The 21,819-nt window shown below is 52.2% G+C and overlaps 1 protein-coding gene across 1 annotated transcript in view; it reads right to left on the reverse strand.

The window, feature by feature from the left end:
• ABCC8 (ATP binding cassette subfamily C member 8) overlaps positions 1-21,819 on the reverse strand; it is a 75,181-nt gene that overhangs the window by 25,762 nt on the left and 27,600 nt on the right. The window contains exons 9-16 of the mRNA XM_061203093.1: positions 19,500-19,634; positions 19,008-19,170; positions 9,882-9,922; positions 8,545-8,690; positions 6,358-6,463; positions 6,067-6,183; positions 5,599-5,674; positions 4,738-4,843 (exon numbers count right to left, since the gene is read on the reverse strand). Of these exons, the coding sequence (XP_061059076.1) occupies positions 4,738-4,843; positions 5,599-5,674; positions 6,067-6,183; positions 6,358-6,463; positions 8,545-8,690; positions 9,882-9,922; positions 19,008-19,170; positions 19,500-19,634 (890 nt within the window). The remainder of the gene's footprint in view (positions 1-4,737; positions 4,844-5,598; positions 5,675-6,066; positions 6,184-6,357; positions 6,464-8,544; positions 8,691-9,881; positions 9,923-19,007; positions 19,171-19,499; positions 19,635-21,819) is intronic.

The following is a 21,819-nucleotide window of genomic DNA, read 5'->3' on the forward strand; positions in this document are numbered from 1 at the left end:
ACAAGTAGGGCCCGGGGCGCACACCTCCGGGGGTGGCAGGGGCAGCAGGGAGCTCCAGAGAGGCCAGTTTGCAGCTCCTCGTGGGGAGGTACCTCAACGCTTTCCTCGGATCCCTGCTTCCTGCTGTCTCCCCAGGGCTGTTTAAAATCAATCTACTGTGGACATTAATGGTCCTATTCTTTACTTCCAGGGAAAGAATTTGACTTGAATATATCTGCTAATTTTGAGTGTTTATCAGAATGTTTTCCTCTTAAAGATTAAGGAGAGAGTTTGCAAATTCCCAGGTTAACAGTGCATCGAAGCAGAGAGCCAGGCAGGCGCAGGTGACTATCAGTAAAGTGAATATTTGGGAGCCGCACGAGACCTGGGTTCTCCCAGAGACCTGGAGCCGGGCAACAACCGATGTGCAGGAACCACTCAGGGCTGCCTCAGTAACTCTCCAGCCTAGAATGTAGGGCCTCACCCCTTGAAGCCCCCATGCCCATCCTAGGCCTCTGTCCACCCAGGACTGGTGAGCCCCCTGAGGGCAGGGGGCCAGGTCTTCTCCTTTGTAGCTTACAAAGAGTGGTTCACAAAATACACATCCTGTGGGGGGGCACCTGGGGCATGGCATGGAATAGCCCTCCAGCGCCGTCTCCAAGGAGCTCAGTGTCATGGGGGAGACATGCCCCAGCATACGGTGTGAGGCGTGCACGAATAGGATTTGCACATTCCAAATGCTGGTGGAGAAGTTGGGTGGTGGAGGTCTGGGTGAGGGAAACAGCTTGGACAAACGCATGTGGGAAGGAGAGAGAGGTAAAGACGCATTTAATGGCAGTCTCCTAAAGGTCATAAGTTGTTCCTGGTTCATTCATTTAGCAAATGCATTCATTTAGCAAAGGCGCTGTGGATTCAGAGAGACAAACAAGATATGATCTTTATCCCCAGGGAGCTCACTACAGTCTCTCCTGGAGACAGGCTGGAGTATAATTAAAGAGCAATAGGGGAATTTTGTTCCTGGAATAGAAGTACATCGTCAAACAATAATATTTATAATAATATTTATAGGGCATTTGCTACATGCCAGGTTAAGCCTCACATTAACTCCACGGGTAATAAGGGAAAACTGGTACAGAAGGGTCACAGAATTTCCCAAAGCACAGAGTCCAGATTTGAACCCAGACAGCCTGCCTCCAGAACTTTTGCTCCTATCCGCTCAGCAATACTGCTCATTTTTTTCAAGGAAGGAATAAATGAATGCTTGTACACACAAAGCAATCTCCCCAGAGCGTTCTCTGTTATGCCCCTCCTAATCTCCCAAATCCCTGCCTTGTGCCTCCTGGAACTCTTTCTGGCTGCCTGGTCACCAGGTCTTGGCCCTGGTATGGATGAAAAACACCAGAGCGGCTTGGCATCGCCCCTGCCTCTGGCTGCAGACAGGCAGGTCTGCGGGAGGGGCTGCTGGGTCAAATGCTATTTTACTCTTGGCTCACTTTGCAAGCGCATCGTTGCCCTGCAGCCCTGCAGCCCAGGGTCTGAGGCATGGAGCTCCTGCAAGTAACGGAGGGGGGCCTCAACACACAGTCCCCACACTTAACTCATTGCCCAGGGTAGGTGGGCCAAGCAGAGCTGTGTACGTGTCCAGGATTTTGAGAGACAAACAGCAGATGAAGCCAACTGAGCCAGGTATGACCAGCCTCCTCCTTCTCCCATCCACTGTAACGAACTCCTGACTGGTCGCCCTTCCTGCAGTCTCTTTCTCCCCGATCCCTCATCCTGTATCACCAGCACGTTTCTCCTACAGCCTTCAGACTAAATCTTGTTTCCCAGGCCAGGTATACAGGGTGTCTGACCTCAGCCCAGCCCACTTCTTTAGTCCTGTCCTTCACCAGCGTCCCTAACACCCACTGCTGCGGGCACCAGAACCACACCCTCTTACATGATCACGCTTTTGCCCACGCTGATACCCTTGCCTGGAACACTTTCCTCTCCCACCCCGGCCTCTTCCATCTGATGAAACCATGCTCATCCTTCAAGGCTCAGATACCATGTCCACGTGAGCCTTCTTTCCTTGACCACAGAGTTCACTGTTCCTCTGTGCTCGATGGTGGCACTGATCTCCGTTCTCCTCCCTTGGAAGCAGCGGCCACGTCTTCACCACCTTTGCATTCCTATTGCTGTGCCCGGGGTCTGGCACACAGCAGGTGCTCAGTAAATATGGGGTGAGCGAATACATCAATGTAGAGAAGCCAGAACATGAGTTGAGTCATGAACAAATTCTCACAACGTCCTGGGGTTGGCTGCAGGCTATCCTGATGCGCTCGCTATGCTTGGGAGGGAAGCTGTGCTGTGGAGGAGGGCAAAGTGGATCCTGGAGAAAAAAGATCCTTTCACCACCACCCCCTCGCTGAGCCTGGAACAGAGCCAGGATGTGGGGCCCCAGCTGCCGGTCGAGGAGAGTGAGTGTCAATGCAGACAGAGCTGTGAGCTGTGCTGCGATGGTTCTGCTGAGGTGAGGCGGTGGGGTACCACAGCCATTGAGGCTGCTGGCCTTCAGAGTGGTCAGGCTAGCTATTTCTTCATGTTGCTCTCAAGCCCCTTCTCTCTCAGCACACAGTGGAAAGCCCATGCACTTGAGCACTTAGGGGCACATCCCACTTCTGCCATTTAAGGGCCGGGTGGCCTTGGGCAACTTGCTTCACCTCAGTTTCCTCATCTGTTAAATGGGGATAATGATAATGCCTACTTCACAGAGTTTGGTGAAGACTGACCGAGACAATGAAGTAAATAAAGTGCCTTACACAGTATCTGGCACACAAGAGGCGCTCCAGCACCCTGGAGAGGCCCCTGTACCCCCTGGGGCTGGGGCAGAGGTTTCCTAAGAGAGAAGAGGCAGCAGTCAGACCCTGAGGGTTGGCACAGCTTGGAGAGGAGGTGGGGGCTGAGGCTGAGCTGCCTCTGCAGAGGCCAGAGAGGTGCTGACGCGGGTGTGACAGCACCTGAGGGTGAGGGCGGTGGGGAGGAGATGAAGGAAGTGGGGCAAAGGGAACACGCTCAGAGGGGATCTGATTCAGGCTGAGTGGGACACAGACAGGGGAATCTAGGGGCAGCCCCAGTCTCTGGGCTCTGTAATCCCATCTAGGAAAGGTCTGCCCTGAGAGAGGGCCTGGATCCAGTTTGCCCTCCACATGGAATTTGGAGAACAATCCCTGGAACTAGGACCCAAGGTACCCCAGCCCAAGGCAGTGGCCAGGCTTGAGGGAAAGAGCCCAGGCTTGGGACCCTGGTCTGCACGCTGACCAGTAAGTCACCCAACCTCTCTGTCCTCATTTCTTACTTCTGTGAAATGGGGCGATAACACCCAGCGGGAAGCTTCAATGAGATCGTGCTTGCAGTGCACTTAGCAAAGGGCCTGCCCATAGCAGGTGCCCAATAAATGATCAGTTGCTTTCTTCAGCTCACAGTTCACTGGGGGCTCCTGTCTTCCCATCACAGACACGCACAGGCAGCCAACGGACAAGGGCTCCTCCCTCCAAAGCCCTGAGGGGCAGTTGGCACAAGGGCCTGGCAACGCAATGCCAGTCAGGCTGTGTTGAGAAACACCCGAATAAGACGGGGAATGGATGCAGAGACCCTCTGTCCCCAGACATACCACATCCCCAGTGGAATCAATGTTCCAGAGACTAAGGTCATGGGAAACCCAAGGGGCTTGTTTGCCAGCCCACAGCCTCGTTGAGGAGGGAAACTTGCCAGATGTGTTGGGTGCACCATTCAGGGACATTTTGGAAAAACAGGAAATGGGGGTACATGCAGGTGTTCAGACACTGGTCCAAGGCCTTTCTCTCTGCTCAGTCTGCACTCAAGCTTATGAAAAAACCTGACATCTTGCCCTCTGCTGAACTGGCTGTGACTTTCATTCCTGAAACCTCAGTCGGATCCCTCTTTCTCTTGGATTCTTGGATACTGGGGACGGGGAGGTGTTGGGGATGAGTGTCGGTAGGCTCCAAGCCACGTTGTGTGTTGACTGCAGTAGCCATGTTCTGTCCAGGTTTCTGAACACCTTTTCCACCCTCTTCATTTCTTGGCTCTTCTTTTCTTACTTTTAAAAAAGCCTTTATTTTATATGTATCTTTAATCAACTAGTTTCAAGTGCTTTTTGGAAGTAGGTGGGTATAAATAATAGATTCATGATTGACTCAGCCTAGGGTTCTGGCTCTTTAATTAGGATAGTGATCTTTGCCCAGAACCCACATTTGTCTGGTTTATCTCTGGCTCCTTGAAATACCCACTGAATGGTCTGTATCAACTTTACTGATGACCGAGCCAGAAACCAATGTTTGTGTTACGGTCCCTCACACTGGGAGGCAGTGCGGCTGAGTGAATGCGGAATTTGGAGTCATACAGAACTGCGTTCGAATTCCAGCTCTGCCACTTATTAGCTGGGTGAATGAGGGCAAAGAGTTTGGCCCTTCTCTACAAAACGAGATCTGTTAACAGTACTTACCTTGCTGGTTCTCATAAGGATTAAATGACATAGTGTGTGCAGAGGACATCGCAAAGTACCCGGCACATAGTGAGGGCTTAATAAATACTAATGATGGTAATGAGAATAACAATTCAGTGCTTTCACTGAGTACTCGCTGAACACACTCAGTAAATGCATGATGCATCCTCCACTGAGAAGGATGGTTGAAAGGAGGGCTTCCGCCTGCCCACTGTCTTTCCCCACTAACTGAGCCCGGAGGATGCATGTAGTACCTGTTCCAGAAGATGGCCCCCGAGACCTTCTGCATCTCCCCCAGGGTGGCTAGGAGGAGCGAGGACTTGCCGCAGCCCACCTGCCCCACGATCATGGTCAGCTGGCCTGCAGGGAGGGAGGGCGGCAGATGGGACTGGGGCCAGGAGGGAGTCTGAACAAATACCACCCAGAAAGACAGACAGACAGATATACCCAACCCTGGGGCCCCCATTTGCTTTCCTCCTACCTAGAAATCCCAGGGAGTCCTTTCCCCCTTTGAGCCTTTCCTTCTGGAAACCTACATCCTACCTCTGGCTCCCCAGGTCCTTCCTCCTTCCTATTGTTGATCTCCCCGCCCCTTCCTAAGCACCTGCTTCTCCTTCCAGTGCTCTCAAGTGTGAGCCCAGAGTCTCCCAGTCCCAACAAAGGGCACGCTTTCCTTCCCACTTCCATGCTTTGCTCCTGCTGCTTCCCCTGCAGAATGTCCACGCTGCCTCATGGCCCGAGGCACCCTGCTCATTCTCAGAATCCCCACCTCTTCCACTACGACTTCCCTGGCTACTGGGGATTGCTTTTCCTTTTGTGAAGCACCCATTCTGTCTGCAACAGATGGTTTGACATCAGGGCTCCGCTGTCTTGCCCTGTCCTTGCTGCTGCACTCCTACCTAACACATGGACTCCTCGGGGAAGTAGCCCACCCCCTCTCTAGCCCTCATACCCTAGAGCACCCACCAGGAGTGCACATAGAGCAGGTACTCAATCAATCCTGATATTTCTTTTTCTCCCCATGTCACTCATGGGGGCGTGGGGAGGGAGCACTTCAAACACGACTCCAAGGGGGACACCCCCAGACCATGATAGAGGGGTGAGCTGGGCCATACCTCGGGGGATGCAGATGGTGATGTTGGACAGTGTGGGGATTCCATCAGGGGTCCACGTGAAGAAGCCTCCAATGATCTTCATTGGCGGTACCCCAGCCCCAGAAGAGAACAGAAAGGCAGCTGGGGTCTCAGGGTGAATAGTCCGTCGCCTCCCCTCCCCCATGAAAGCCAAAAAACACTGACTCCAGTCCCCAGATCACTTCCAAGGCAGGGGAGTGGGGGAATGGCCTTCTCGTGCAGACCTCTCTGCCTGAGGCACCCTCCCCAGAGGACTGCTACAGGTCCCCCCACTTGGTGGAGATGGAAGCATTGTCCCTGGTCTCGAGACTCCTATGGACTCTACAGGCGGCCAGGGTGACCTCCAGGGCAGAGGGCTCAGCACACACGTCTCTGGCCCTTCAGATTTAGTGTTTCCTCCTGGAGTTGGCGCTGGGTGGCGGGCGTCGGGGTGCGGGGTCTCGGACTCACCTGGACACAGCAGTTGTCAGCATCCCCATCCGCACCGGGGGTCAGGCTCTGCAGCGGGCCCATGAGGCCCCGACAGTCCTCCCAGGCTGGACGCTTGCGGTTCACAACCTTGAGGGGCTGGGGATGGTTAGGAGGAGGTGAGGGCCCAGGGGCTGGGAGCTGTGCAGGGAAGGGAGCTCCCCCGCAGTGAGGAAAGGCTGAGGCAGGACCAGCAGGGCACGAGCCGCAGGCATTAGAGAAAAACACTGTGTGTGGGGGGGTGTGTGTGGCAAGGGGACGCTGGGCACTCACCACCGCCTGGTACTTGCTGGCCTGGCCCTGGGGCTCGGGCTCCCGGGCGGCACACTGCTCCTCGCGGATCTCTGCGCTGGACAGGAACTCGCTCAGCTTCTGCACGCTGCAGAGGAAGTGCAGACACCCCTCACCCTGCCCAGGGCAGAGCGGAGGGGAGAGGGAGGAGGGCGAGGCCTGAGAGAGCAGCTCTGAGAAGATGCCAGCTTCCAGGTGTGGCCCCCACAAAGCCCGCACTGGAGGGGACAGACAGGGGGCATCCCATGGGGGGCGATAGGTGTTACCAAGGCTGGTTAGGGTCGACTAGTCAGCTGGAGTAGGTTAGGGTGTGGATCAGGTGGGATTGGCCAGTTTTAGGGTTAGTGTTAAAGTTGATTAGTCTTGAGTTATTAGACTGAAGGATGTTGGGCTTTATCAGTTCCTTTTAGGTTAGTTAGGATTAGGATTGGTTATCAACCACAACTGGTATTTTTTGATCACGTAATATACGTCAAACACTGTTAAATACTTCATAAGCACATAATTTAATCCCCATAATATAATTTGATCTCGCTGGGGGAGGTGTGGAAGAGGTATTATTCCTAACTCATGGAGGAAAAGGCTATTCTCCACCCCTGGGATTTCCTTATGGACTCAGAGGATGTTCCAGAAGCTTCACTCTTTTGATTCATTCTCTCTTATCCCTGGGGGTGGGCAAGATGCCTGGGGAATCTTGAGAATTGTTCGCGTACCCCTCTCCCACCTTTTGCTTAAATGTCCAACAGCCTGGGGCCACCCCCAACCCTGTTTCTGTTCTGGGCATGACACCCCCTCCCCACAGCAGGAGCAGACAGCCAGCCTCCGCCCGCTTCCCCCTCTGTCCTTGTTCCAACACGACTTGGCAAGGGCTGGGGGGGAGGGGAGGAGCTGGCCTTGGGGTCAACCGTCAGGCTGTGTCCTGTTCCCACTTTCAGCCCAGAGTCTGGTCTCTCTCTTTAAAAAGGCCTTAGCTATCCTGATGATGGTGACATGAGAACGGTTTACATAGAAATACTTCTGACTCAGGCAAGGGATTTCCCATAGGTGTAGCATCCTTGAATCTGTGGGTTCTACACAGAATCACAGGCTGGGGTACGGGTGAGGGAGGAGGGCTGATCATTATAAGTCACAATGCCACGGCCAACAAAAGTGAGTCAGCATAGCCGACCCTGGAAACGGGAGCTAATCCCCTTCCAGCCGGCTACTCCCTAGTCAGATACTCCTATGACCACAGTTCTACTGCGTTATGCCCCCTTCCATCCTTGACCCTCCTTCCATCAGCTACTTCATTCCAACAGCTACCCCTCCCTGCCAGCTGCCTTGGACTTGCCAGGGTCCCCGAGACAGGGGTGTCACTTCCCTCAAGGCTGGAGGGGCTTGGGTACAGAGGACATTTGTTACTGTCTGGTCCCATTGGTGATGAGAAAGGACATAGCCAGCTCTCCCCAGTGGCACGACTGGCCCTTGCTTTCAAGGAGCTGTTTCAAAGGCCTAAGGAGATCTTCACACTCCAGCTGTGGCATTCTCCAGCCAGAGCCTCAGCCTTCTACCTTCAGGCTTTCACTCTCAAGAAGGCAATGCCTCTGGGAGAGTGGCAGAGTCACCAGTGGGCCCTAGAGCCCAGAGGTGGGGCCTCCCAGAGTGCGAGCCAGCTGGGGACAGTGTGTACAGGCACCTGGAGGAAGCTGCTCCTCTGAGCGGGGCTGTGAAGGCGCTGAGACCCGTGGAGAGAACAGGGGGTGTTCAGCTTGGGGAAGACCGAGATTTGGGGGATACCGTCCGAAATCTGAGGGGCTGTCACGTGGGGGAGGGATGGCACTCATTCTGTGTGGCCCTGGAAGGCAGAACTAGGACCAATGGTTAGAATTGATGAGGTTATACCAAATTTGGCTCAACGTTGAATTTTTCTTTTTATGGAGTTCTCTTGGAGGTGACACTCTCCTTGGAGGACGTAAGCACGTTGGCTAGTCCTTCTCAGGGACTAGAGGGAGGGAAGCTACACATGGCCCATGTCCCTCTGACCAACCACAACCAGCTTCAGTGAAGCCCAGATCAACGGGCAGGCATGTCCTGGGACCAAACAGCTGTGGTTGTAGCAGTCACCAGAGTGAGCCCTGGGGCCGACACGTGAGCGGGCTGACCACTGCCCTTGCTGGACCCTCCTCTCACCTGACCAGAGCTTTGACTGTGGACCGGACCACACTGGACAGCAGGAAGAGTGGCGTCACCAGGATGTGGAAGAGGGAGAGGGAGGCAAAGGCTACCGAGGGGGAGAAGTCGGCCTCTTTGAAGAAGCTGACGTGGCCCACGAAGGTCTGCGGACAGAGGCACAGATGAGACAGAGCAGAGCGTGACTCAGAGTGTGGGCCCCTCCCGCACTGGCAGCCCTCAGCCCTGGGAAGGAAATGAGAGGCGGGAAGCCGGGGACCTAGGGGACCTTTGGGTTGGAGACACCACCATCCTCACAGTCATCTCATGGAACCGTCCCTCCCAGCCCTGCCTCCTTCACTCCAGGAATGACCAGGGAGGAGCCCTCAGGTTAGGTCAGCTCTGCCCCCTCTCAGACAGTAGTCCTCAGTCGGAAAATGTAAACACGATACTTACAAACCCACCTCGTAGTCTGTCGCCTGCCCCCCAGCCTCCGAGTTCCCGGCTTGGCTCCGTGGCCTCCGCTACCCAGAGTTCCCCAAGGAACCAGGCCAGGAACCAACTCAATAAATCATGTTGAAAGTGAATTCCCAAGCGTGACTGACAGGCTGTGAACTCGCCACAGTTCAGGGACGCCGGCCCCGGGGGAAAGACATGCATCTTTTTAAAGAACTGCAGAGGTCACAGAAGCCAGGGATGGGAGCCCTGGGTGAGGGTCTGTGGGCGTGTGGCCTTTCTGGAGGGCTGCACTGCCGGCCCCCACTGCTCAGCTCCTACACAGCTTTGGTCAAAATTGCTTTAGAAAACCACCATTGTCATATTTAATGGCATGGAGAATTCTTCGTGTCATATTCTTACATTTTAAAAAGCAGTTTACAAACCTGCATACGAAGCACAATCCTAATTTTGTAAAAATGCCGTATTCTGTGAATCAAAAAAAGACTGGAGAAAAACACATTAAATTTGTTGCCAGTAGGATTATGGGTGATTTAAGTTCTCTTTGCCCTTTCCCTTCTGTATTTCCCAAAATTTCTACAAAAACATGTTTCACTTTTATAATGAAGTTTGATAGCAGTTTTTTTTTTTTTAAAGAAAGTTTAATTGCTCTAGAGACTAAGCATCAGGTCTTCCAGGCCGGGAGGCGGAGGTCCTGTCTGCCTGGAGTGGGGCAGTGGAGGAGGGACAGGCTGCATATATAGACTCTCCATCCGGCACCCTATTCTCAGTCCCGCTGCTGAGCTCATCTTCCGAAGCCCCTGTGCAGAAAGGCCAAACCCTGGGCGCCTCTCACGCCAGACAGCCTTCCCCACCCCCCCCCAAACAACTCCCACCGGGAGACGGAGAAAGGATCCACTTACGATGAGGACGGCTGCAATGGGGATGGCCGTGTTCATGAAAACTGCGGAGGAAGCACAGGGGGAGTTTAGTGGGAGGAAGGAGACGGCTGGAAGTGAAGCTGCCCAGGTTGGTCTGAAGGCAGGGCAGCCTCTGGGGTCCTTTCCCCAGCCTGCGGGGTGGAGCTGGGCAGAACTCTAGCTCTGTGGCACCTCCAGATCCTAACGTGTGTCCCTCAGGACGCTTATCTCCATCTCTGAGACTTAAGCCTTTAAATAAAGGTTGAAATGCTCTTACTCTGCTCCATGTGGACAGTGTGAAGAAAGCCCTGTGAGGAAGTGGCAGGGGAAGGGATTGGAGAGCTGGCGGCCTGTGGTCAACCATGAGGTCAGCAGCACGTGTTTCTGGGGGCACCAAGTTGCTACTCCTTCCTCTGCCTCTGGTCCTTGAACCCCCGCAAGCCAGGCTCACTCGGAGGCTGAGAGGCTTCCCAGTCTCCCAAGGCTCTTAGGAAGGATTTCAAACTCACTCACACTGAGGTATTAGTGACTGAGGACAGCTGGAAGCAGGGTCTGCCTTAGCTCTAAGGCTGCGAGTCCATGCCCAGGTGGGACAGTTGGTTTGCTGCAACAGAGGCCCTCTCCTTATTCTGTTCACAGCGTGGCCCTCAGACTCTTCATAGGGACCCCAAAGAGCAAAGAGATCTGGACTTAAAGTCAGAGAAGGGCGGAGTCCCCATTATTTCTAAGCTGTGTAATCTTGGGCTGATCGTTTACCTTCTCTGAGCCTCGGTTTCTTCGCCTGATTTTTGTAAACTTATACTTACTTGTTCACATACTCTGGCTCTCTCCAAGGTGAGAGCAGGTAATGTAGGGAACAGGCCTCTGTGATGCCTCAGTGCTACCTGAGTATTATACCTCACGGGCTGCTAGCTTAGCCCTGCTCCTCTGATCCCAGCTGTGAGATGCCCGAGAGTGCCCTGACCCCAGGCCAGAACTTCCAGAGAGAGCAGCCCTCCTGGAGTAAGAGATGCCCATCCTAGCTGCCACCTTCCCACCTCCTCCTCCTTCCTTCCAGGAGCCTCTTCCAGGCCAGCCCAGAAAGGAGTCTGGTTCTGCCATTAGCCAAATTAAAGGAGGAGCCAGGAGCCAGAAGCCAGAGGCCAAGGGCTGAGCCTGTGCACATGGCCCCTGTTTAATGAATGGAGAAGTGTCTGACACTCTGAAGAATTCCAGACCGTCAACACCATTCCAAGAAGCTGATTGTCTACTTACTCCAAGAGTCCTGCACCAGCTAGCACATATATGGTGTGTGCTGGAGATGTGGAACCCCAAGGGAGTGGAAGAACATGGTCCCTGTTCTCAGGGGGCTCCCAGTCTGAGGAAGGAGACAGGAACTATGCTCCCAGGGGACACCTTATAGGACGGGGAAAGAGGGAACATGCCCATACAGGGTTCCCAAGCAGATAGGAAAGATATTGTGCTCATCTCTGGGGAATTCCCAATCTATGCGCCCTGCCATTGGAGGGCTCCCTGTCTCATGGAGAAGATATGGCTGGAGCCCTTGGGTCACTGCCAATCTCTCTGACCACAAGGCTTTTTATCAACACTAATAACACATATGACGGTGATTTAATTGCCCTTCTTGATGAAGGTTCCATGGTCTCCTGGTGCCCACCTCAATGCCACAGCCCTCCCTCACAGCCCTCTCGTACTGAAGGGGGCAGGATAAGCATTATTGGTTTTCCCACAGCATAAGGAACCCAGATCTGGGACATAGGACACAGCATGGCCATCACTGGCTGGGGAGAGGGAGGGAGAGGAGGATGTCCATCAGGCCTGGGCCATTGACCATCACCAACCATGAAGCTGTAAAGACAGGTAGCCTCGCCCCTCCCCTCCAAGGCAGTTCCTCCAGGGAGCTCCCTCAGGCAGGGGCCACCTTCTGTTCCTCTCCTGCCCATCCTGTCAAAACGTACCTGTGCACCCCACCTCGGTCCCTGCCCCAGGCCAAGACCCCTCCCACACACACGGGGGCTCAACTCCCAGCTAAAGAATAGGCTTGGAAGTTAGATTATAAATTCGTACAACTCGCTCAGAAAGCAATCTGGTACATTGTAGCTAGAGCTGCACAGAAGTTCATACTTCTGATCCTATGATCCCTCTACTGGAAATTTATCCGAATAATCACTCAAGAGAAGCACAAAGCCCTCAGCAAGATGGTGTTAGCTGCAGCACTGTCTGTCACAGCAAAACAAAAACCACAGCCACAGCAACGAACCACTGAAACGAAGTAAACTGGAAATATCCAACAGGAGCAGCTGTTTTAGTAAATGAGGGAAAGCAACTCCAGGGAGATTCTGCAGTCAGGAAATGTGTGACAATTGACATTTTGTTCTTCTGCATGTTTTCCCTGGTCGTGATTTTTTGAATTTTTTTTTTTTTTCTATTTTATTGTCCTTATTCTTGCAGCTGCCTGAACTCCTTTGAGGAGTGAGACAAGCTATACATAAAACTGAAAAGGAGCATTCCAAAGCTGATGCAGCAACATGGAGAATGCATATAATATAATTAACTTCTGTCCTGTTCTGGCTGTTGTATGGAGATGCTAAAGAATGAAAATGTTATTTTCCATTGTCCTCATCCTCTTCTGGAAGGATGGCCTTTGTACAGAGAGCTCTGGGTCCCCTTCGGGGTGGGTGCTGGGGGAATAGACTCACCAGCTGCTTGTGTTTTAAAGGCCTCTCTGAAAATCACCCCATTAGGGTCTGGGGTAAACATGGCTGGAACTGGGGATGTCAGTGCCGGAGAGTGGGAGGCCTGGGATACTACAGGCTCTGGCACCTCTCTGGGCTCAGCAGACACCTCTGTGCCTGAGTTGAGGGAGGGGTGCGGTGGGGAGGGAAGGCAGCTGGGCATCCCAGCTCTCATGGCTGGAAGACCTGAGAACTTGCCTCCATTTTCCTGAACCACTTAAGGGCCAACGGGACATTAAAGGCGGTGAAGGAGTGGGAAATATAACCAAGAATAGATTTCTCTCCAACTTTGGCATGGGGTGGGCTGACTCACTTAGATTTGATCTAGGGAAAAATTAAAAAAAGAAGGACATGACAGTGCTCAACTCTTGAATGTTAGGGAGTAGGGAATACTGTTAAATAACACTAAGTGAAAGCAGAGGATTATGAAACGACATTTGAGTGTGATGCTGCTATGGAAAACTTTAGTTGCATGTAGGCAGGTCAGAAAGGCCGCCTTCAAGAGGGAAAGTCTTTTTGTAATGGAGTAGAGATAAGGGTACCTATTGTTTTAATACTGCCCCTCCAACCTTTAAGAAATATTCATTCAGAAATTCTTTTTTGAGGGTCTCCTCTGTTCCCAGGCATTGTGTTGTGTTCTGGGGGTTCCGTAGTGAACAACTGTGTCAGCTTTTCATACCCCCCAAACAAAACAAAACAACAGATCAACTGAAAACAAAGCAGGGCTCAGATCACCTGCTCCCCCGCCCTCTGGGCTTTGGCCAAGGAATGCTGCCTGGCCTTGTGGGTGGCAGTCCCCCCCCCCCGCACTGCAATAGCAGGAGCTTTTCATTTGCAAAACATTGATAAATATTTCAGAAGCCATGCATGGGAAGGCACAGTGAGCCATTTGTGCCTCTGGTTAACTTCACCCCCTCCCCTACCCAGGGCCAGGGGAGGAGCTGCCAGCTCACAGTAACTGCAGGCTGCACCTGTAGGAGGGGAAAGGCATTTCGAAGTGAACAGAGCTATTCAGTCTGGTAGTCAGTCTGAAGTCAGCAGAGGGAAGGAAAGTAGGCAGTGGTGTGTCCGGCGCTGGAGGTGGTGGAAGCGAGGCAGGGAGGTGGTGGAAGCGAGGCAGGAGGCTCACAGCCACACTGACTGCGGCTTCCAGCTCTCCCTCAGACACCCAAACACCCCGCCAGGCTATGCATCAGCAACCCACTGTGGCTGTGCCAGCTGGTGGAAGGAAGGGCAGACGCTGAAGTTCAGAGAAGCTGGAGAAGGAAGGGGGACCAGGTCTGGAGGTCTCCTTGTCCCCGCACACTGGCCGTTCTGAGTCAGGGCCTCCGCCGAGGAGGAGAGAGGGAGCATGAGACTTGCCAAGAATAGCCAGGCCCTGGGTTGCGGGGAGGGGCGGGTGCTGGGTGCCCTGTGAATGGGGTTCACAGGCACCATCCTGCCCACTCCACACCTCCGTCCAAGCTTGGGGGCTTGTTTTTTGCTTTTCAAAACATAGCATGAGGCCAGTCACATTCATTTGATGTAAACCACCTGACTGTGGTTCAGACCCAAGTGGGAAGAGGGAAGACCCCTGACCACAGAACACTGGAAGAGATGGCAGACCCATCTTTCCTTTAAAATCCTTCAATGCCTCTCCTGCCTCAGGAGAAAAGCCAGCACACAAGGTCCTGCATGATCTGGTCTTGTTACGCTCTCCTCACCGTGATATACTCGAGTCTTGAACACACCCGTCATCCTTTTCACCTTTAGGCCTTTGTGCCTGGAACATTCTTCCCCTCACTTGGCTGACATGTGATCCTCTGGGCATCAGCAATGGGTTTCACCTAGCACAAGGCTTCCTGGACACCCACCACCCCTATGACAAGGTTGGGTGGCACTCTGATGGATTCCACTTTCTGTTCCTGTCACTCACGACACAGTTGCCCGTCTGGCTTCCCTACTAGACTGTGAGCAGCCTGCCGCATCCCCCAGGCCTGGCATAGGGCTTGACACATAGTGAGTGCTTAGTAAATATTTATTAGATAAGGGAACGAAAGAAATAAAAGAGGCCAGGGCCAGGTGTGCACCATGAAAGAGAACACGGGGGATTTAGAACTGACCCTGTGGCTCTAACCATAGGCACGGCCCCTGTTCATGGCATGGTCTCCCACAAGACTGCGAGGGTGAGGACCGTGCAGCCTCCTCTCTAATGCCCAGGGCCTCAGGAGAGTCTAGCACAGACAGGAGGCTCTGGAATGGGTGCTGCACAAAGGACAGAATGAACTGGCAGCATGTCAACTGGTTGACAGTTAGGGCTTGGGACCCCTGTGTCACCCCTGAGAAGCTTGTCCGCAAATTTATGGCTGGACTGGACACCTAGAGCTATGCGGGTTCTGCAAGGAAATAAGGGTTGAATTGGTTTCTAAGGGGAGTGACCACAGCACTCGCTCGCAGCTTTTCCCCACTTTGTCTTCTGCTCATTGAAACCCTGCCTGTGGCAGATGCAGCCACGCCTCCTTTTGCATGAAGCTCCGTGTGAACTCTGAGCCCGTGCAGGCTTCCTTCTTCTCTGTTCTCTGCCATTTATTGGCTGAGGACCTCAGAGAGTCCTTTCACCTCCCTGAGCCTCAGTCTTCCATGCTGTAAAATAGGACAATAGTGCTAAAAACCTCACAAAGTCGTTCGGAGGGTTAAATGAAGTCAGGTTTGCTGGGCAGCAGTATGGAGCAGGTCCCCGGGGTCGAGAGCTCCCTGCCACACTGTTTCACGTATGTTAGCTCTGACTTCTTAGCAGAGTATAAACTCCTTGAGAACAGGAGCACATCTTTTGGTCTCTTGTGTTCCTCCCAGTGCTCGGCACAGGGCAGGGCTCACTTAACGCCCTCTGAGTAACTCACATCTGTTTTTTTTGAGAGGAAATGCTGATTCTGGATTTTGATGGCAGGGAAACTGTATCATTTCATTTTCACCCCCTTGCTCTGTCCTGCCATGCACCAGCTCAGGGCTCCACAAACAGGAGCTCTCAGTGATGCCACTGTGAGACCATCAGACAGAGTGTCAGAGGTAACCTTGTCTTCCCGACAATCTGCCTGGTGTACAATGACCAGACTGAAAGCCCAGCAGGCAGCACCAGGATGGGCCCCATCAGGAAACATGACTCCAGGCCTCCTTTGCGGCGACAGGACCCCATGGCTGGTGCCAGAGGCGAGAATGAAAGATGCCCCATTACCTCAAGCCTAATGACCTGTATCCTAATTCTGGGTGACAGAAAGCAGAAGGCAGGAAGTCCAGGAGGAGGTAAATGAAAACACACTCAAAGCATATAACTGCAGCCTGGCGGTGCCCTCACCCTAACACCCTGTCTCTCCCCATCCCACTGCCGACCAACACAAAGAAACCCATCCCAGGAAGGGCGAACACAGAGCAAATAGCACTTGGCTTTCAAAGCTCTCTCTCCCGGAGGGCTCTTCCCCTTCCTCCTCTCTGCCCTCTTCCAGGGACCAGCCTGGGCTGCTCTGTTTATCTCTCTAGGTCACCAAGTACTGGACAGGTGAGGGGCCCTGGGGAGACCCCTGTTTAGCTCCGGAGCCATTGTCATCTCAGCTCTTGACAACACAGACCCTCCTTGCCCCAGGTCCTCCTGGCTCCGGACCCTTCACAAAGCCATGGCTAGTCTTCTGGGGGCCCCATAGGACAAAAAGCACCTACTAGACAGGCTTAGTGGGCTAGCCTGGGAACCTAGGCATCTTATGATGTTGTTTACATAGGAAACATGTCCCAGCAGGTTGAAGTTTGGATTGCAGGAAATAAGCATACATCTCTTAGAAGCAAAGTAGCTGCCACCTGCCCCCACCTGTATGACCAGAGGCTGTCCCTACTTTGCTGTCAGGAATCTTGGGGATCCAGTGCTCCCAATTTCCTTATGGCTTCCCTTCCCTCTCTCCCGTCGTATCAACAGTGAGCCCGCCCTACTCCACCCTGCCACGTTATTGCCGGGAGGAGGAAGACCTCCCCAACCTCGGCAGCTGTTCCGCCTGATGGGGTGTCTGGAAGCTAGGTGTCTGTAACTCACGGGTCTGTACACAGCGTGGGGTTACTGTTACCACGACCAGGCTCAGGGGTAGGCAGAGCTGACAGAGAGACTGAAGAGGGCCTAGGGTGTGGACACTGGTTTCTCTAAGCTCCCCAGAGGCTCCTGTCTAATTTCTCCTGTCCTATCAAGTGCTCAGCCCGGGGGTGCTTGGAGGCCACAAGGTCACAGCTGAGGAACCTGGAGTGTCTTGGTGAAGAATCTAGGAAGACTGCCATGCTCATCGCTCCACTCTGAGAAAATCAGCTCCTGGCAGGATTTTCTGCAGAAGGGTGCCGTGGCTGGTGCCATTATGGTGGGTGGCCTGGCCACTGGTGCCTGGACCAGGACGTCATGGTCTGACCGGACACAAGGAAGTGCTCCGTGCAAGCCCCACCTTGTGAGAACCTTCAGGTTGGACGCTGGCCACTTGACCCCACCAGACCCTCTTGCTAGGCAACGTGACTGCCAGGAATACACAGATGACCTGAGGGACCACCTCATTCTCCATGTACCTCTCTGGGAGACACATCTGGTGCACCCTCCACTGCTGCCCAGCACTGCCATGCCCACAGGTGTGTCTCTTCCTGCCCCACCAAGAGAACCAACTTCACCTGGAGTCGGGGGTAGTTGTAGTGTCTACCTCTCTTAATTTCCTTCCCTATTTCCCACTCCTGTCAGAGCCCATGCTGCGTTGTTTCTCTTCTATTCAGAGACAATACCCTGAAAATGGTGCCCATTGTGCCCTCAGTTTTCTTCACCCCACTTAGGTTCCTGGCTCTGGGTGGAAAACAGCATGAGGCTGGGAGTCTAAGAGATTCCAGAGGATCTACTCTGAGCCAAGCCATTAACCTCAGAAGTGACCTCAGGAAGATGTCCCCCTCTGGGCCTCAATTTCCCATCTGTAAAATGGTTCTCCCAACTTACAAAAACATGTTCCATTTATCTCTCCTTGCCACATTCTGTGTAATTTCCACAGATCTATCTTTTTATTCACAAATTCTCTCTTCAGCTATGTTAATTCATTTAACCTGTACACTGAGTTGTTTTTTGTTTCTTTTTTATTTTTTTCTCTCTGGGGGCTTCCTCTTGGCCCTTCCTACCAAAATGGCTCTTAAACTGGACAGATCAGGGAATCAGAATGGGGTTTCCTAGCTGCTAAATATCTACATCCCAATTATGCACTTGGGCAGTAACCACAAAGGGGTGGATCCATGGAACCACTAGACCAACTGTGAGATAAACTTGGGCCAGGACTCCATCCATCACCTGACCTCTATATGCTCACTCTGACCAGGGGGCCAGCTGAATTAATTTCAATAACTAAATTCTTAATTTTTAGAAGTTCTTTTGGCTTTCTTTTTGCTGTTTTGCCTTGTGCCTTCCTTTAATTATTTTAACACACTTATTTTGTTGGTTTTATTTTGTTTTGTTTTTTGGCCATGCCGTGCAGCTTGTGGGATCTTAGTTCCCTGACCAGGGATCAAACCCGGGCGCTCAGCAGTGAAAGCACTGAGTCCTAACCACTGGACTGCCAGGGAGTTCCCTTTAACGCACTTATTTTATTATCTCTTTCAGACTATTCTATCATCTCGAGGTATTGAGGAACTAATTCTTCTATTTGCTGACTCTCACTCTGGTGGTACATCTTTTCTGGAGGATTTTTATTTCTTTATTATCAGCTCATTGTTTAACATGAGTATTTGCCACTGGAGTCCTATGCTCTCTGGAAAATGGTTTTAATATGCGTGTCTTCTGGGACCATAGGAGTTTTACCAGTTTTGGTCTTTTTTTCTCTATTTTCAGGGCTTGGGGTTCCCAAACCACTTGGTTAATGTAAATTCAGTCCCTACACCTGTGAGTACCTCAAGCTTGAGCTTTTGTTCTTTAAAGAGAAATTTTCTACCTCTCATGGCCCCAGGTAGATGAAAGCTTCCTTGTAGCTTCCTTAAGGCACTGGCAGCTCAGTCTGACTTATTGAAAAGAAGTCCTCAGACTTGGGAGAATTCAAAACTGCTGTTATTTATTCACTTATTGCTGCCTCTCAATAACATATCAGCTTAATAAGACATCAAAGATCACATCTGTCTTTCTCATCACTGTACCTTGAGGGCCAGCCCAGGGCCCTGCACGTAGCAGGCTCTCAATACGTTTGCTCGATAAATGGCTGAAGAACACTGATTTCTGGCAGCTCTGCTACAAGAGACAGTTTGAGGCTCTCCTGGATGGGATGATTCCCAAAGTCTCCTGCTTCTGCCACCCCTACCTCCTCCCCCAGCCATGGCACCCTATCCTGGCATGTAGGCAGCAGCACACAGGGCTGGCTGGTTGCGGGGGACTCACTGGAGATGGAGGTGTAGACAGCGAAGGCCCTGAGGCTGGTCATCTCCTTCTTGCGGGTCACCTCCACCAGTGTGCGGAAGATGTTCTCCCAGGCGTACAGCTTGAGCAGCTTGATGCCACGGAGCATCTCGTTGGTCTGCTTCAGCCTCTCGTTGGAATATTCCTGCCAGGAGTCACTGAGTCAGAGAAGGGTTTCTTTTGTCCCCATCCCACCCAAGAGGAAGGAGGTGAGTCAATGCCCTCACCATTTTACAGCCTACGCCCAGCCTCCGTCTCCTCGGGGATGCTCCATTAATCCCGTTTCACAAAGAAACTGAGGCCTGGACAGCTGAAGTGACCTGCTTAAGGTCAATCATAGTGTGGATGTGTGTGGGGGGCACTGTTTGGTGACATCTGGGGGAAGAGTGAGGAGACCCACTAATGTAAGGGGAGAGGGAGCAGGATGGGGGAAGGATGGGAAAAGGGGGCGCATGCACACCTGCAGATACTTACCAGTGTGCTCCGCTGGGCCTGGGAGAGCTTGGTGGCCACAAAATACTGGACTGGAGCCAGCAGAATGATGACAGCTGCTCCAATTAAGGCACTGATTCCAAGGATGTAGTAAAGGAGAATCACACCCACGATGATCTGAGGGAGGGTCATGGGAATGAGTTCCCTTTGATCTGGGGGCTTCCCTGCCAGGGGGTATTGGCAACCCCCCCCCACCACCCCGTATCCCAGTGCCCTAAAGTGGGACATGCCTTGGTGTCCAGCTTTCAAAAGTTTCTTGGGGGAAAGAGGAGGAGGTGTTACAAAGCAATTTCAGAAGGAGGGATTAACATGATGGGCTCTCACACAAGCAGAGAATTTCTGGGCTGGTAACTAACTGCATTTATCTGCAAGGCTGGCTGAGGCATTAACTCTCTCCATGTCTACTTTCCAGATGGAGGTCTAAGAGCTGAGTTTGCACAGTGAGTGACAGCACCTTTTGTTCTGTTTGCTGGTTTTCAAGGCTGATGGTTCACTCTCATTGGAAAAAAGTGATACGTGAGCAAAGGGGCAAAATAGCTGCATCCATGCCAGACAAAACCAGTCCAGGGTCTAAGAGTTTACTTTTCATCCTTATGCTCCTGGTGTCTTTAATTTTTAGTGAATCTGGTAGGTATCCTCTAAAAAGAGAATTCATTCTGTTTCTAGCTTTATGTAAATGACAGCTGGCTTCTGAATATTTATGAGAAGTATAAATTACTCTTGCCAGCCCCCAAAGCATCAAGATGACAATTTCTCAGGTCGCCTTCAAAGGCAGACGCTTCTAAATTCAGGGCTTATTCTAGAGGAACAGATGTGCTGTCTTCCTTAATTGAAAACAAAAAGTGTCTGGGTTGGCCCTGCACTCCCTGAGCCCTACACCAAATTGGCACTAAGCTCCTGCACCATCTCAAGGGCCAAAGAGTGGGTGGGTGGCTCTGTTATGTCTATTAGTTAGAGAATGCCTCCTGCATTAGCAGGTTCCTAGGGGGCTGGTAAATGACCCCTTTACCACCTGCCTCCCAGTGTTTAACTGATGTTAAATGCTGGCATGGATGGGCAGAGGAGCACATTAGGAGATGAAAAACCTTCCTACTCTTGCTGGCCTCCACTCCCATCATCATTCTGGAAAATTATCCCTGGCATCCACTCTTTCCATTAGCTGTCCTCATTTGGAGGCATTCGGGGTGTTGTTTAGCAGCTTGGGTAGAGCAGGATACCAGGGAAGCTCTCAGAGCACTGCCAGAGTCACCGCCAGGGCCCCGGCTGGGGGTCGGTATCTGCACGCCCACCACCTCCAAGGCTGGCAGCTGCTGGGGCAAGAGCTGGGGATGTGACTTCTACTGCCACCAGCCTCCTCCTCACCCTTCAACCACCCTTTGTCACGCTCCCCAGACCATTCTGCCCCCTCTGCCCTTCTGCAGGGGTCTGAATGGACCCTGTGAGAGAACATACCAGAAATCAGGGATTCTGAGTGTGCAAAGCAAGTGTGGGGAATAAAAGGACTATTTTATCTCCTAGTCTCAGGCTAGGAAAGCAGTCTCGTGTAGTGGTGGGTACATCACAGTCCCAGGAGTCTGCAGCCGAGTTTGAATGCAGTCCCAGCATTTACTGGCAGTGCAATCTTGAATCTCAGCATCTTCATTTTTAAAATGGTGATCTTAATTGCCCCCTTAGCAGGACTGTTGTGAAGATTAAATGAACATATATATGATAAGAACCTAGACTAGTGCCTGACACTTAGCTGGAGACAAGGTGGCTGACCCTTTTTTAAAGATCTTTTTTTGACATGGACCATTTTTAAAGTCTTTATTGAATTTGTTACAATATTGCTTCTGTTGTTTATGTTTTGGTTTTTTGGCTGCCAAGCATGTGGGATCTTAGCTCCCCGACCAGGGATCGCAGGGATCCAACCAGCACCCCCTGCATTGGAAGGTGAAGTCTTAACTACTGGGCCACCAGGGAAGTCCCTGACCCTCCTTCTTAAAAACAAACAAACAAGCCTCATGGGACCTCTGTCACTAGGGAACCACAGAAAGGCGATACCTGGGTATGGTGCTGCTACCAGCTCACTGTGTGGCCCAGGGTGAGGTCCCTGCCCTCTCTGGGCCTCTGATGCCCATGGGATGAGGAAGCACAGAGGTCCTCACTATGGCCACGTTCTTTGACATGGTTGCCAATAAGCTTCAGGGGGCCCACAAAGCCCCTTAAATTGTAGGCAAAATGTGTGAATGCACATTTGTTTTTCTGAGAAGAAAGTTTCATTAGGTTTTCAAAAGTATATGTAGATCAGTGGTTGCTTAGA

Source organism: Eubalaena glacialis, chromosome 10 (assembly GCF_028564815.1).
Source record: "Eubalaena glacialis isolate mEubGla1 chromosome 10, mEubGla1.1.hap2.+ XY, whole genome shotgun sequence".
NCBI lineage: Eukaryota > Metazoa > Chordata > Mammalia > Artiodactyla > Balaenidae > Eubalaena > Eubalaena glacialis.